General features: G+C 39.4%; 1 protein-coding gene across 3 annotated transcripts in view; it reads right to left on the bottom strand.

Annotated features, from left to right (window-relative positions):
* Window positions 1-417: 417 nt before the first annotated feature.
* Window positions 418-14,066, bottom strand: part of LOC118094381 (beta-adrenergic receptor kinase 2) — a 122,914-nt gene continuing 109,265 nt past the window's right edge. For all 3 annotated transcript variants that reach the window (XM_035134715.2, XM_035134716.2, XM_035134717.2), the window contains one exon: window positions 418-5,140. In XM_035134715.2, coding sequence (XP_034990606.1) covers window positions 4,979-5,140 — 162 coding nt within the window. In that variant the 3' untranslated portion in view covers window positions 418-4,978. The remainder of the gene's footprint in view (window positions 5,141-14,066) is intronic.

The following is a 14,066-nucleotide window of genomic DNA, read 5'->3' as shown; positions in this document are numbered from 1 at the left end:
TGTGCTTTATTCACCACCCTCTGTAGGCACTTCCTATCTGTTGATGTCAAGCATACCCAATGATTCATTGGGAAGGTTGGCACAGATGCTGGAAAGCTGCTCTTTTTCCAAGCAGAAATGAGAGTTGCAAAGCTGGAGTTCCGTTCCTTCTTCCTGGGCAGTGTCCAGAAAGTGGGTTTGGGGGATGGATGAGTGTTCAGAACCCTGGGCCCCACTTGTGGGGTGCCTCAGGGCTCCGCCCTCTCCCCAATGCTTTTCAATATCTATATGAAGCCGCTGGGAGAGATCAACAGTGGTTTAGGCTGTGTGTGTAAGACAATGGCAGGGGCTGATGGGAGTTGTAGTCAAAAACAGCTGGAGGGCTCCATCCAGATGGAGGCTGGCCTTGAATGCAGGTCCCTGAGACTTACTGAACATTTGGGTCTTTATGGAGTAGCTCCCATGGAAAAGGCCAGTGGAGGCATGAAAAACAAAATGAAACAACTCTGTTTTTTTCTGTTTCTTTTATTAGAGATAAAATGACAAACTTATTATTACTAGAATTAATTTGTGAAAACTGTAATAATGCAACTCAAGTAACTGTCACTTAAATAACACACAGGCAAAAAGGAGAAGAAATTGTACAGGGAATTAAATAATTTGAAAGAAATGTGCAGACTTAATAAATAACAAAAAAATGCCTCTCAGATAAAACAGAATTATTGAGGTGTTTTTTTAAAAAAAATACCTCTAGATAAAAGTAACCTGGTACAGTAACAAAATACGGTTTAACACAAAAATATTAAAAATTGATTTAACAAATGTATTACATTCTCTGAAGTGCTTAGCCCATATGATATTTACATCATGGAATATTGTATCAGCAGGCAACACAAAAAGTGAAACCATTATGAATCGCAGATGATGTTTTGGATATACATACATTATCAATCTATTTATTGATATATTATTGATATTGGTCCTTTGCTGCTTAAAAACAACTCGATAAGTCCTTAAGTGTCTACAGCACAGTTCAAAATAAGACTAGTCTTCCCATGTTTTTATTTAAGAGTATGAATACACCATAGCTCCAAGATGGTAGATACCTTCAAAAATGGCTCCAACAAGATTGCGTTGCTGGGGGGGGGGGATAAATTGCAACTGTGTACACTCACGGATTCTAAACACATCACTAGGGGCCAGTCGAGAGAGCAGAACACACCAGTCTCCCACCCCTTAAAAACCTTTCATGAGGCAACCAATGGCCCAGATTCTAATTCAAGTGCTGTTCTTTGCAGGATGTGACTTGAGCCATTGATCTTGCTCTTTCTAGCACCAGGTGCAAACAGGACAAATTTCACAGATGTAACACTGTGATTTGAAATGTAAATTTTAAATGTAACACTGTGATTTCCAAAACTCACATCTGGGGCAAACTCAGTGTGCTGCGTCCCTGTCAAAACTACAAGATGCAGGATTCCTTTTTACATCCACTTGGTACATGGTCAGGACAGTGCTTTTGCAACCGCTTAAGATTTATAGCAGCTTTGCACATGCACACAAACTTTCAAATAATAAGAAAATAAGATACGAAAAAAGAAAATAAGCAGGGTCAGATCATAGGCTTCTACCTTCCCTTAAATGTGCCTATCACATCCTTTTAAAAAGCTCCCAAGATATTTGCGTCTCTGTCTCAACAACCTGAGAAAGAGATAGGTGATGGGTGGGTTGGAGACAGAGGATTCAAACTGCAGTTCAGTGCATGCACAGGGATTATTGGGAAACAAAGAGTTTTTCACACAACAGATCAACATGGTGCACACTTTAGGGAGGACTATGTGAGCTGTCCCTATTCTGCCTCCCTGCCTCCATAGCATTGCCCCAACGGCATCCCCTCCTCTGCACACAGTCACAGCTCAGCAATTGTCGTGGTGATGACACTCAAGCTGGCCAGAACACTAGATAAAAATATATCAGACTATTATTATTTCAACATCTTCTGAGGTTCTTGCGATTCTTAGCCTGTGTTTTTGTGCTTGCAAAAACTATGAAGGAAATTACTTGCCCAATTTCCTTATAATGGTTTCAAGTTCCTGACTTTATTGCAGGTTAATTATCCTATATAAAGATGCAATCACTTAGCTGTGTTGATTCCATTGCAGGCTCTCCTCCTCGCCTCCCCCACATCTCTGCTGAATTAACTGCCAAGCCTTGAAGAGCATAGGAAGTCCAAAAGGGAACAATGGGCTGAACAGAAAAGCCTACAATTTAATCGCCATACATGTCACTCTTACATGTATGCTTTAAATTCCCTCCTGGGGTGTGGTCTCCAAAACTGAATTTAGCTTAAGGAGAAATTAAACAATGTGCAATCTAAATCAGCATCACCACTAAAAATGTATTTAAGTTTTTATAAGTCTCAATTTTCAGAAGCCCACACATTATATATATTTCACTACTGTTTCCAAGCTTGATATTTTGCTAAAACATTTCAGTCATTTTCCTTCCTGTTATTCATATACTTCCCCCCATTTGAGTCCCTTTGAAATATGAAATCATGGCTCATCTGTGTTTCAACAGGACTTAAATACAACAAATGTGTCTCTTATTAACACACAGCAGTTGATCTAAGACACTGATAACAGATTAAAACACAAACATTCCATAAAAAATTGAGAATATTCTAGAGCACAGCAGACCTGAAATCAAATGAAGTCATATTCTTTTTTTTTACTGCTATTGGGAATTTGCTAAAATGAAAATAGGAATTATTATTACATTACAGAGCATTTTAGCTGCCTCTGGAAAAACAAAAATCTAAACCTATCTATTTTAAAGAACAGCTTACTCAATGTTTACATGTTTACAAAAATGAGGTCATCAGGACTCTGCAGGTCTAAGAAACGAAGGATCAGGACACAACTTAGAAAACACAGCACAGCAATGATGTTTTTAAAATTCACATCCCCTTCATAAGAGCTGATCCAAAAAAGAAAGCAGCACCCTGTTCCTGAAACGTAGCGCCAACACAAGGCTGTGGGTGCCATGCTAAGAAGGCGCAGAACTAACTGAAGGCACTAACTGAACTAACAAAGGTAAGAAAAAAGTGGAGAAATAAGGGAAGTCCAAGTGGAATGTGCAGAGCCAGCCAGACTAGAGGACCTCAAGGAGGCCCCATGCAGCCTCTTCCAGACAGGAGGGCCAAGGGGCTTTCTGTGCATGCTCCAAGGATGCACCACCCCAAGGCAGCGGTTTCTCTTAGCAGGGACTCTGCAGGTATGGTCTGAGAAACAAAGGATCTGAGCAGAATTTCAGGACACAACTTAAGAGAATACAACTTAAAAGAATTTTGGTGCAAAGAATGCACCCACAGGTGCATTTTAGCAACCCTAAAATGCAATCATGGAACCTCAGGGTGCCATTTCCACAAGAAAAAAAAGCCAGGAGTTGGCCTGTGAATCGGTTGCACATGCATTAGTGTAACCTGGAATGTATTAAAATGCAGACACCTTCATGAAGATCATTTTAAGTGCAATTTGTCAAACAAAAGGGGGAGTGCATTCCATTCATACAAGGAGAAAGTGTCTAGATGGTTATCACAGACGAATGGGGAGCCCACTCAAAGCTGCTCCATTCCAACTCCTTAACATGTACATTGTACACAAGCTTCCAAGAGCAAGAGGACAGAGAGGGATGTTCTATGACAAATTCTAGGACTGGGGGACTTATCTTGCTTGCTTATCTTGGAGAACACAATTCTCTGGGCTGCAGAAGTTGTCCACAACCAACCAGACAAGATGAACTAAGCTCTTGACTTGTAATGGAAGCAACACGCACACAATAAATAATGGTGAAGCCATGGGGATGAGAGCATCAATACAGAATCATATGCTACAGAATGTCCTCCCTTCAATATCCAGCCCAGCGAAAGGGACTTCCAATATTATTCTGCAAAAGTGATAAACTATTTGAAAATGTGGTGATTAGCCAAGGGTCTTTTTCCCCAGTCATTTCTGCATGACCAGTAGCCAGGCTTCACTCTCTTCCTTCCTACTGCTTCCCTCTGCAGTTGTCTGAGGCTGACAGCATCTCTTGCAAGACAAAATTGTCAGGGCCACATTTCGGGACAGCAAAAAATCGACATCCATCTGCAACCCAATCCAATAAGATCTTAAAATTGGATTTGTTTTAAACATTTTTAAAAGAAAGTGTCATTGGCCAGGAATGGAGAGAAGCTGATTTTGCATTCCCCGTAAACCTGCCTAACAGACCAGCAGTGAAAAAAAGTAAAAGAAAAAACCCAGGAAAAGCACACAGAGAGAAACACTTACACAACTGAACAACACTAGCACACATGCACACACACAAACGGTTTCCGCCCATCAGCTCATCATCATCTGCTGTCAAGTACAGTCCAGCATGAAGTGTTTGTTCCCCTAGAAGAAGCAGCAGCAACATTTAAAACCACAGGACACAGAGTCCAGTCCATTCCAAGGGCAGGAAAAAGGAGACAAGCTGTTGGTGGCCAGCAGAACAGAATGTGGATATGGAAGTCACTGGTGACAGCATGGGAGGAGTCTGCCCACCCTGGAAGGTGGCAACTCTTTCCACAGGTCCAACACCCAGCCCCGTGGCATAAAAATGCAGTCATGAAAATCAGGTAGTTGCCCTTTCAGATTGCAAGTCTATAGTATGCACCTGAAGAAGTTTATTGCAAATAAGCAACATTTTGGGGGGCAGCCCTGTTGGGTAACACTGCCTGGGAGTGCAAGACACTACTTTTGTCTGCTCCTTTGTGGACAACTCCCCACCCCACCCCCTGGTTGCTGCATCAGCCTTCTCCAAGGCCTTGGCCACTATCCGTGCCACTATTCTCTGAGCTCAGCGCTTGCCCTTGAGCCCTCCACCCACTCCGGAGAGTGGGCAAGGAACTAACAGTGATGCAGCGACAGACAGAAAGACATCCCCTGCAACGGCACAGCCTTTCCTTGCTTGGGTCCTAAAGGCCGTTGCTGTTCCTGTGGCTGAGTGGGGGCTTGGAGAGCTCCACAACTGCAGAGCGGGGTTTATTCAGGAACTTGGGTGCCCGCCGTAAGAGCCGCTGTGCTTCTGTGAACGTTTCAGTCAGTTCCTTCTTCCATTGCACAAACTCCGGGTCACTCTGGGGGAAAACAAATGCACACACACACAAATCAGTTTTTTTCTTCAGAATCCATTGTACCAGCAAGATAACTACAATTTGTCTCATTCAGTTTTGAACTCATTGAGGCAAGACTCTTGATAGAGATGTTTTGACTCTTGGAATGCCTAGTAAAATGAAGAGAGTGTCACTGCCAGCCAGTGTAGGCATTATTGAGCTAAAGAGTCTGACTCAGCAAGTTCCAAGTTGCTATTTGCGAATGCTCTAAGAGGTAAAGGGCCAGGGGCCAGGTGGAAGCATGCAACTATTTTATTTCACAGGGTGGTGGGGCATGTGCAAGGCTGGTTAATCCCCTCCAAAGGAGTTGGGGCAGAGACAATGCTGCTTTCGTAAGCCAGACAGCAAATGTCTCGGGAATTCTTAGGAAGGCAGCTAAAGCAAACTTAAATGAGGGAACCTCTCTCTCAAAAAAGGTTTACAGTCCTCAGAAACACAGAATTTTAAATTGAACAAATCTGTTCCTACGGACATCTGGGTTCAGAAAGAGGTGTGCTCTCTTTTTCTCTCTCCATATAATATTTTATTAATTTTTAACAATACAATAGTCATATTCATTTCATTATTTTCCATATTTTATCTCTTTGGCTTTTTAAGGCCATGATTTCCATCAAACCCTTCTAATGATTTTCTAACATTTATTTCTAATATCTATACTTTACTTATCAATCACTGATTTAAATTATTACAAAAAACTTATCTCTAAAATCCAAATTACAATGACTTTTCTCTTTTATAACTTACAAAGCTTCTTGCAATCCTACCAACGTAATCGTTTGAATGCAACTGTCTTTCAAATAGTCTGTAAATTTAGTCCAGTCTTTGATGAACTTCTGGCCCTGCTGTTCTCAGATTCTTCCCATCATCTTGTCCAATTCCACATACTCCATCAATTTCACTGTCCATTCTTCTTTGGCTGGAAATTCTTCTTGTTTCCATTTTTGTGCAATTAATGTTCTTGCTGCCGTTACTGCATATTGGAAAATTTTTGTATCTTGCTTTTCAATTCCAGTACCTGTAATTCCCAATAGGAAGGCTTCTGGTTTTTTAACAAATGTATATTTCAACATTTTCTTAAGTTCATTATATATCATATCCCAAAAGCCTTTCACTTTCTTACATTCCCACCACATGTGATAAAAGGTACCTTATTTTCCTTACATTTTCAACATTTATTATCAACTTTATAGATTTTTGCTAATTTTACAGGTGTAATGGACCATCTATACATCATCTTTAAAACATTTTCTTTTAATGCAGTACATGCTGTAAATTTCATTCCTTCTTTCCATAATTTCTCCCAATCTTCTAACATTATATCCAAAATCTTTCGCCCAATGAATCATTACCGACTTTACTTCTTCATCTTTCAACTGCCATTCCAGCAGCATTTTATACATTTTTGATATCGTTTTAAAATTACTATTCAATATTTCAATTTCAAATTTAGATTTAACATATCCAAATCCATTTTATGTCCTCTTTAAACATTTCATTTATTTGGTAGTAATGCAACCAATCATTTACCATTTCTTTTACTTCCTCATATCGTTTTAATTTCCATTTCACACCATCGTTTTGTAACAACATTTCATATGTTGCCCATTTATTTCTCATATTTACTTTTTTTCACACTCAAAATCTCTACTGGTGAAAACCACCAAGACGTTTTCCTTTCCAACACTTTGTAGAGAGACTTTCGGAATATATGGATTCCAAAACCTTTATTATTACACCATAAATATGCGTGCCAACCAAATCTGTTGTCATGACCTTCCAAATCCTATAGATCTGCCTTCTACAAAACCATCCATTCCTTCAACCAACAAAGACAGGCTGCTTCATAATATACTTTCAAGTCTGGCATGGAGAAAGTAAAGTCTTTCTTTACAATCTGTTAATAGTTTAAATCTTATTCTTGGCTTCTTTCCCTGCCAGATAAATCTTGAAATTATCTTTTGCCATTCTTTAAATACGCCTGTCCCCTTGATTATTGGAATTGACTGAAATAAAAACAACTGAAATAAAAACAACATCTTTGGTAGCACATTCATTTTGATTCCTGAAATTCTTCCTAATAATGATAATTTCATCCTTTCCCATATTTTCAAGTCTCTCTTTATCTTATTCCAAGCCTTTTCATAGTTGTCTTGATATAAATTTATATTATTTGGTGTTAGCCATATTCCTAAATACTTGTTTTTTTTAACCACTTCAATACCTATTTGTTGTTGCATCTTCTCTGTCATTTCATTATCCATATTCTTAACCATCATTTGAGTCTTTTTCTTATTTAATTTAAATCCTGCAACTTGGCCAAATTCTTCCATTTCTTCTAAAACTGCCTTGGAACTTTCTAGTGGCTCTTCAACTGTCAGTACCAGGTCATCGGCAAAGGCTTTTACTTTGTGTTGTCCCCCCCCCCCCGACTTTAATCCTTCCCGATTGTCTTATTGTCTTCAGGAGGACTTCCATGACCGAGATGAATAATAATGGTGATAGTGGACACCCTTGCTTGTACCTTTTGTAATTTCTATATTTTCAGTTAACACACTATTCACAATTATTTTCGCTCTTTGTTCAGAATAAATTGCTTTTATACTTCTTATAATTTTTTCTCCTACTTCCATATTATCCAGCTTCTTATCATAAATTCCCAAGATATATTATCAAAGCTTTTTCTGCATCAACAAAAATCAATGCTGCCTGCTTTTCATTCCTGGCTGTCAGATATTCAATATCACAGTTCTTATGTTATCTTTCTTATGTTATCTTTCATCTGTCATCCAGGAAGAAAGCCTGCTTGGTCTTCATATAGATATATATATATTTCAGTCTGCATGCTAATATACTGGTAAATATCTTGTAAAAAGGCCCCTGACCATCAGGTCCAGTTGTGTCCGACTCTCGGGTTGTGGCGCTCATCTCGCTCTATAGGCCGAGGGAGCCGGCGTTTGTCCGCAGACAGCTTCTGGGTCATGTGGCCAGCATGACAAAGCTGCTTCTGGCGAATCAGAGCAGCGCACGGAAATGCCGTTTACCTTCCCGCCGGAGCGGTCCCTATTTATCTACTTGCACTTTGATGTGCTTTCGAACTGCAGGAGCTGGGACTGAGCAACGGGAGCTCACCCCGTTGCAGGGATTCGAACCGCCGACCTTCTGATCAGCAAGCCCTAGACTCTGTGGTTTAACCCACAGCGCCACCTGGGTCCCTAATAAATATCTTGTAATCATTATTTAAAAATGAAATTGGTCTATAATTCTTTCTTTACAACAAATCTGAATCTGGTTTTGGTATTAATGTAGTATATGCTTCTTTCCATGTTTCAGGAATTTATGCTTTTTATGTTATTCATAACATATTTTTGTATGTTATTCAACACTTCCTTAAAAGGTTCAAGTAGGACGCCACTAATTTTTTTTGTAGTATTTTGCTGTAATGCCATCCGGTCCCAGTGCATTCCCACTTTTTAAATTTAATTGCCTTAAGAATTTTTTCATTTGTAATCGTCTCATTCAGTCGGTCGTTTTTGTCTGTCGGAATCTTTTGCACTTCTTTTTTCCTCAAATACTCCTCTATCATGTTTATAAAATTTTGCGAAACTTTTTCTTATTACCATCGGATTTTCAATCTCTTTGTAATCTATTCAAATTTTATTAATCATATTTTGAGCTTTCCTCTTCTTAATTTGCCAAGCTAATCACTTTCCTGCTTTGTTAGCATGCTCAAAACTTTTTTGTTTCATCCTCTTAATTTTTCATTCAATCTCTTCGCAAATAGACTTTGTAATTTTTTTATATTTTGACTTACTTTCAAATCTTTTGGCTTCCTAGCCATTTTTTTTCTCATTTTCCATAATTTGCTTCAATATTTCTTCTTTCTTCCTCTCCTCTCTCTCAATTTTTCTTGATACTGTTGTGTTGAATGAAAAATCCTCTCATTACTGCTTTGCTCGCATCCCATACTGTACTCTCATTTGTTTCTTGGTTTCTATTAATTGTGAAATAATCTACCAAAGTTTTCCTTGCTTTTTCTTCTAAATCTCAATTTTCATTGAGTCTCCAATCTCTTCCAATCCTTTCCTTTTAATTCACACAATATCGAATTATGATATGACAATGTTTTTGGTTGTATTTCAACTTTAATTATTCATGCAGCTAATTCAATGGAAACCAACACATAATTGATTCTTGCCATTGATTGATTTGGTTCTGAAATGTGGGTGAACTGTTTGTCCAACGGGTGTCTCAACCTCCATATATCTACTAGATTACAGCTCTTAACCATTGAGAAAAATGTTTTAGGCAATTTGCCCTCTTTAGAGTCCATTTTTTCCCTTCCGTCCATTTCCAACGAGATCACTCCGTTCATGTCTCCCATAATTATAATTTTTTGGTCCACATATTCAAACAATTTCTCTTCCAACCACTTATAAAAATCTGATTTGTTACCATTCGGTGTGTAGATTCCAACAACAATTTTTTCTCCCTGTGTTGTGACTTGGACTGCAATTACTCTTCCTTCTTTATCTTTAAATAATTGTTTTGCCTCCATTTGTTGTTTTATATACAAAATCACTCCTCTCTTTTTCCTAATTTCTTTTATATCAATATTCTTCTATGTTTCCTTGCTACGTGTGTTTCCTGTAAACAAATAATGTCCAAATTCCTTTTTTGTAAAATATACTCAATTTTATTTCTTTTTGCTTTCGAATTTAACCCATTCACATTCCAGGTCATCAATTTCAGAGCCATCTTGAGTACTTTACTTTTTGTCTTATCTTCTTACTCTTCTTCTTACTCTTCTCCTTATTCCTCCTCCTCCACCTCCTCCTCCTCTTCTTCCTGACTTAATTTATCAATATTTTATTCTTCCTCTTCCTCCCCCCCCCTCTTTTCAAAGGTGCGCATGCTCCTTCTATTGGTTCTTCTTCCTTCTCCAATTCTTTGTATTTTCTCAGGAATTTTTTAATACAGAATTATCAACACTTCTTAATTTAGGTTTTTTCTCTTTGTAGAAGAAGGATATTCCTTCTGCGAATTCTCATTTAAAGTTGATTTCATTTCTTTTTAATGCTTGTGTCAGAGGCCAGTATTGTTCGTGTTTTTCAATAAAGTGGGATGTCTTTAAATATGATAATCATTGCATTGTCGATGTATAGTTTATTCTCTCTATGCTTCATCAGAATCAAATCTCTCATTACTTTATCCTTAAAGATGATTAAACAATCTCCTGGATTTTTTTTGCCTTTTTTGCTCTTTGTCTTAATCCTGAAGACATTCACCACATTAGCTGCCAATTCCATTTGGTCCATTTCCAACCATTGTGCAAGTTCAGTAATAATTATCTCTTCGATCCCCCCCCCCTTGTACCTCTGGGATCGATCTTAATCTCAAATTGGTTTCTCTTTGTCTTAGGTCTTGCATTGCGATCAAATCCCACATGTCTTCTTGTGTTTTATTGACCTCTGACACCACACTCATCTTCTTTCTCCAAATCTTTACTTTCTTTCGTGTACATTTCACTCCTTCCACTTTTTGAGTTCTTTGGTCTATTTCCTGTATCTGCATCTTCAATTCCTTTACTGTCTGATCCCATTTTTTATCCATCTGTTCAAATTTATTTTCCATATTTTGTTCACTCTGTTTAATGTCCTTAAGGTTTTTTTCAATTCAGCAAACATCTTAACTATATCTTTAGTTTCCTCCTGCCTTTATTATCTTCTTTCTGTTGGTGTTGCTCCTCCTTCTGCTCCTCTCTTTTTTCCATCTTCTTAAAATCTTAATATTATTAATTTACTATTATTTTTTCTCCTTCCACTCCCTTCCCTCTATTTCAATCTCTTTAGTGTTACCTTTCAATATTCAATCTAGACACTACACATATTCCACCACTAGGGGCAGCAAATACAATCTTTCATGTAACACATAAAACAGTTCAACAACAGGGGTTAGGGATGTAATTTCTCTCAAAATCTAATTTTTAAACAGCTTTTAATTAGTTCCCCATACAGTTACTGTCCACCTTTTACTATTCTGCCATATTGGCTAATCCGCAAATATTTCAAAAGGTTTCTGTTGTTTATGACTAGTGGGGTGCCACAGGGTTCTGTCTTGGGCCCAGTCTTATTCAACATCTTTATCAATGACTTGGATGATGGGCTTGAGGGCATTCTGAGCAAGTTTGCAGAAGACACCAAATTGGGAGGGGTGGCTAATACCCCAGAGGACAGGGTCACACTTCAAAATGACCTTAACAGATTAGACAACTGGGCCAAAGCAAACAAGATGAATTTTAACAGGGAGAAATGTAAAGTACTACACTCGGGCAAAAAAACTGAAAGGCACAAGTACAGGAAGTGGTGACACCTGGCTTGAGAGCAGTAGATGTGAAAAGGGTCTAGGAGTCTTGGTAGACCACAAACTTGACATGAGTCAACAGTGTGATGCAGCAGCTAAAAAAGCCAATGCAATTCTGGGCTGCATCAATAGGAGTATAGCATCTAGATCAAAGGAAGTAATAGTACCACTGTATTCTGCTCTGGTCAGACCTCACCTGGAGTACTGTGTCCAGTTCTGGGCACCACAGTTCAAGAAGGATACTGACAAGCTGGAACGTGTCCAGAAGAGGGCAACCAAAATGGTCAAAGGCCTGGAAACGATGCCTTATGAGGAACGGCTTAGGGAGCTGGGTATGTTTAGCCTGGAGAAGAGAAGGTTAAGGGGTGATATGATAGCCATGTTCAAATATATGAAAGGATGTCATATGGAGGAGGGAGAAAGATTGTTTTCTGCTGCTCCAGAGAAGCGGACACGGAGCAATGGATTCAAACTTCAAGAAAGAAGATTCCACCTAAACATTAGGAAGAACTTCCTGACAGTAAGAGCTGTTCGGCAGTGGAATTTGCTACCAAGGAGTGTGGTGGAGTCTCCTCCTTTGGAGGTCTTTAAGCAGAGGCTTGACAGGCATATGTCAAGAATGCTTTGATGGTGTTTCCTGCTTGGCAGGGGGTTGGACTGGATGGCCCTTGTGGTCTCTTCCAACTCTATGATTCTATAATATTTTATCCCCGATCTAAGGAGCCACCATGTTCTTCCACCACTTGCCTGCCATTCCACGCATAATATTAAACCCGATGCACCCGAAAAAATAAAATGGAGAAAGAAACAAAGAACCAATTTCTTCAGCCTTTTGGCTTAATCCGATCCGCCAATATAGCAGGCAGGGGTGGTGGTGGTGGTGGTTCAGAAGAAGTCATTCAACAACAATGGAGGCAGGTCTATATTCTAAAACAGTATTTTCCTCTGTTCTTTATTACAGTTCCAAGAATCAAAAATAAAACTAGTCTGCTGCCCAAGTCCCTCCAGAAATCTTGCTCTTTTAAATATACAAATATACTGCTGCCAGGGCCTTTTCAGTATTGGCCCCGACTTGGTGGAATGCTCTCTCACAGGAGACCAGGGCCCTGCAGAATTTGACATCTTTCCGCAGGGCCTGCAAGACGGAGCTGTTCTACCTGGTCTTTGGGTTTTGATTCATTTTAAAATGAGGCTGCATTTAAAAACAATTTTTAAATCTAAATTGTATTTTAATCTGCATTTTAATCGATTGTTTTTCTTTCTTTTACGTTTTATTGTAATTTTATTGATGTCAGCCGCCCTGGGGAGGGCGGGGTATAAATAAAATTCATTATTATTATTATTATTAAAGTGAAAGTAAAAGGAAAGTTCCTCCCCCAACTGGTTTCCGAAGTTCAACTAAGAAAATAACTCACTAAAAATAAAAATAAACGTAAAATCCACTCCTTCTCCTCTTCACTTGTTGTTGTTGTTTAGTCATTTAGTCATGTCCGACTCTTCGTGACCCCATGGACCAGAGCACACCAGGCACTCCTGTCTTCCACTGCCTCCCGCAGTTTGATCAAACTCATGTTTGTAGCTTCGAGAACACTGTCCAACCATCTTGTCCTCTGTCGTCCCCTTCTCCTAGTGCCCTCCATCTTTCCCAGCATCAGGGTCTTTTCCAGGGAGTCTTCTCTTCTCATTAGGTGGCCAAAGTATTGGAGCCTCAGCTTCACGATCTGTCCTTCCCCTTCATGGATCAATGCTTTGTCGTGGTGAAGGGGCTTGAATAACTCAGAGAAGCTATGAGCTATGCCTTGCAGGGCCACCAAAGATGGACAGGTCATAGTGGAGAGTTTTGACTAAACGTGATCCACCTGGAGAAGGAACTGGCAAGCCACTCCAGTATCCCTGCCAAGAAAACTCCTCCTCACTTAGACATATGCAAAAAAAAAAAAAAATCCAAAATATTCCATCGTAGGATTTAAATATAACTAATTTATTGCTTTGCGAAATCACTATATATATATATACACAGTTAATCACAGTCGGGGTTGACCTAATTTTCTACCCCTCCCTGTCCTCCAAATTTTGATTCCAATCTAATAATCTTTAAACTCCAATTTGGTTTTTTCCCTTGTTTTAGAATCGGTCGCTGAGCCACGGAGACTCGAGGCTGCGTTGCTCACGAGTATTAAATGGCAACCTGTGCCGGTGCCTCAATCTTGCCAAACTTCTTGCCCGATGGCGATGAGACCTCTCTTCAGCACTGCTGGGTTTTCAGGGGGTTGCGGCGCCCTTGTAAACACCCATTTCCCATGAGAAACCAGACTCTCCACGAAGGGCTGAATCCTGTCTTCTTTCGGCTCCTTGTCCCGACCGGAAGTCCCCGAAAGAGGTGTGCTCTCAGTACCCAAGAGGGATGTAATATTACCCTGCATTAGCCATATTTTGTGCTAAAATGGCTCAAAATATAGTTAAGGTAGAAACATGCCCAAAGTCACTGCTGGTGCAAGAGAATGGCTAGTGTAGCTCAAGGCATACCCAG

This window comes from Zootoca vivipara, chromosome 13, assembly GCF_963506605.1.
Source record: "Zootoca vivipara chromosome 13, rZooViv1.1, whole genome shotgun sequence".
Classification (NCBI taxonomy): Eukaryota; Metazoa; Chordata; class Lepidosauria; order Squamata; family Lacertidae; genus Zootoca; species Zootoca vivipara.
This window is presented reverse-complemented; position numbering and strand designations above follow the sequence as displayed.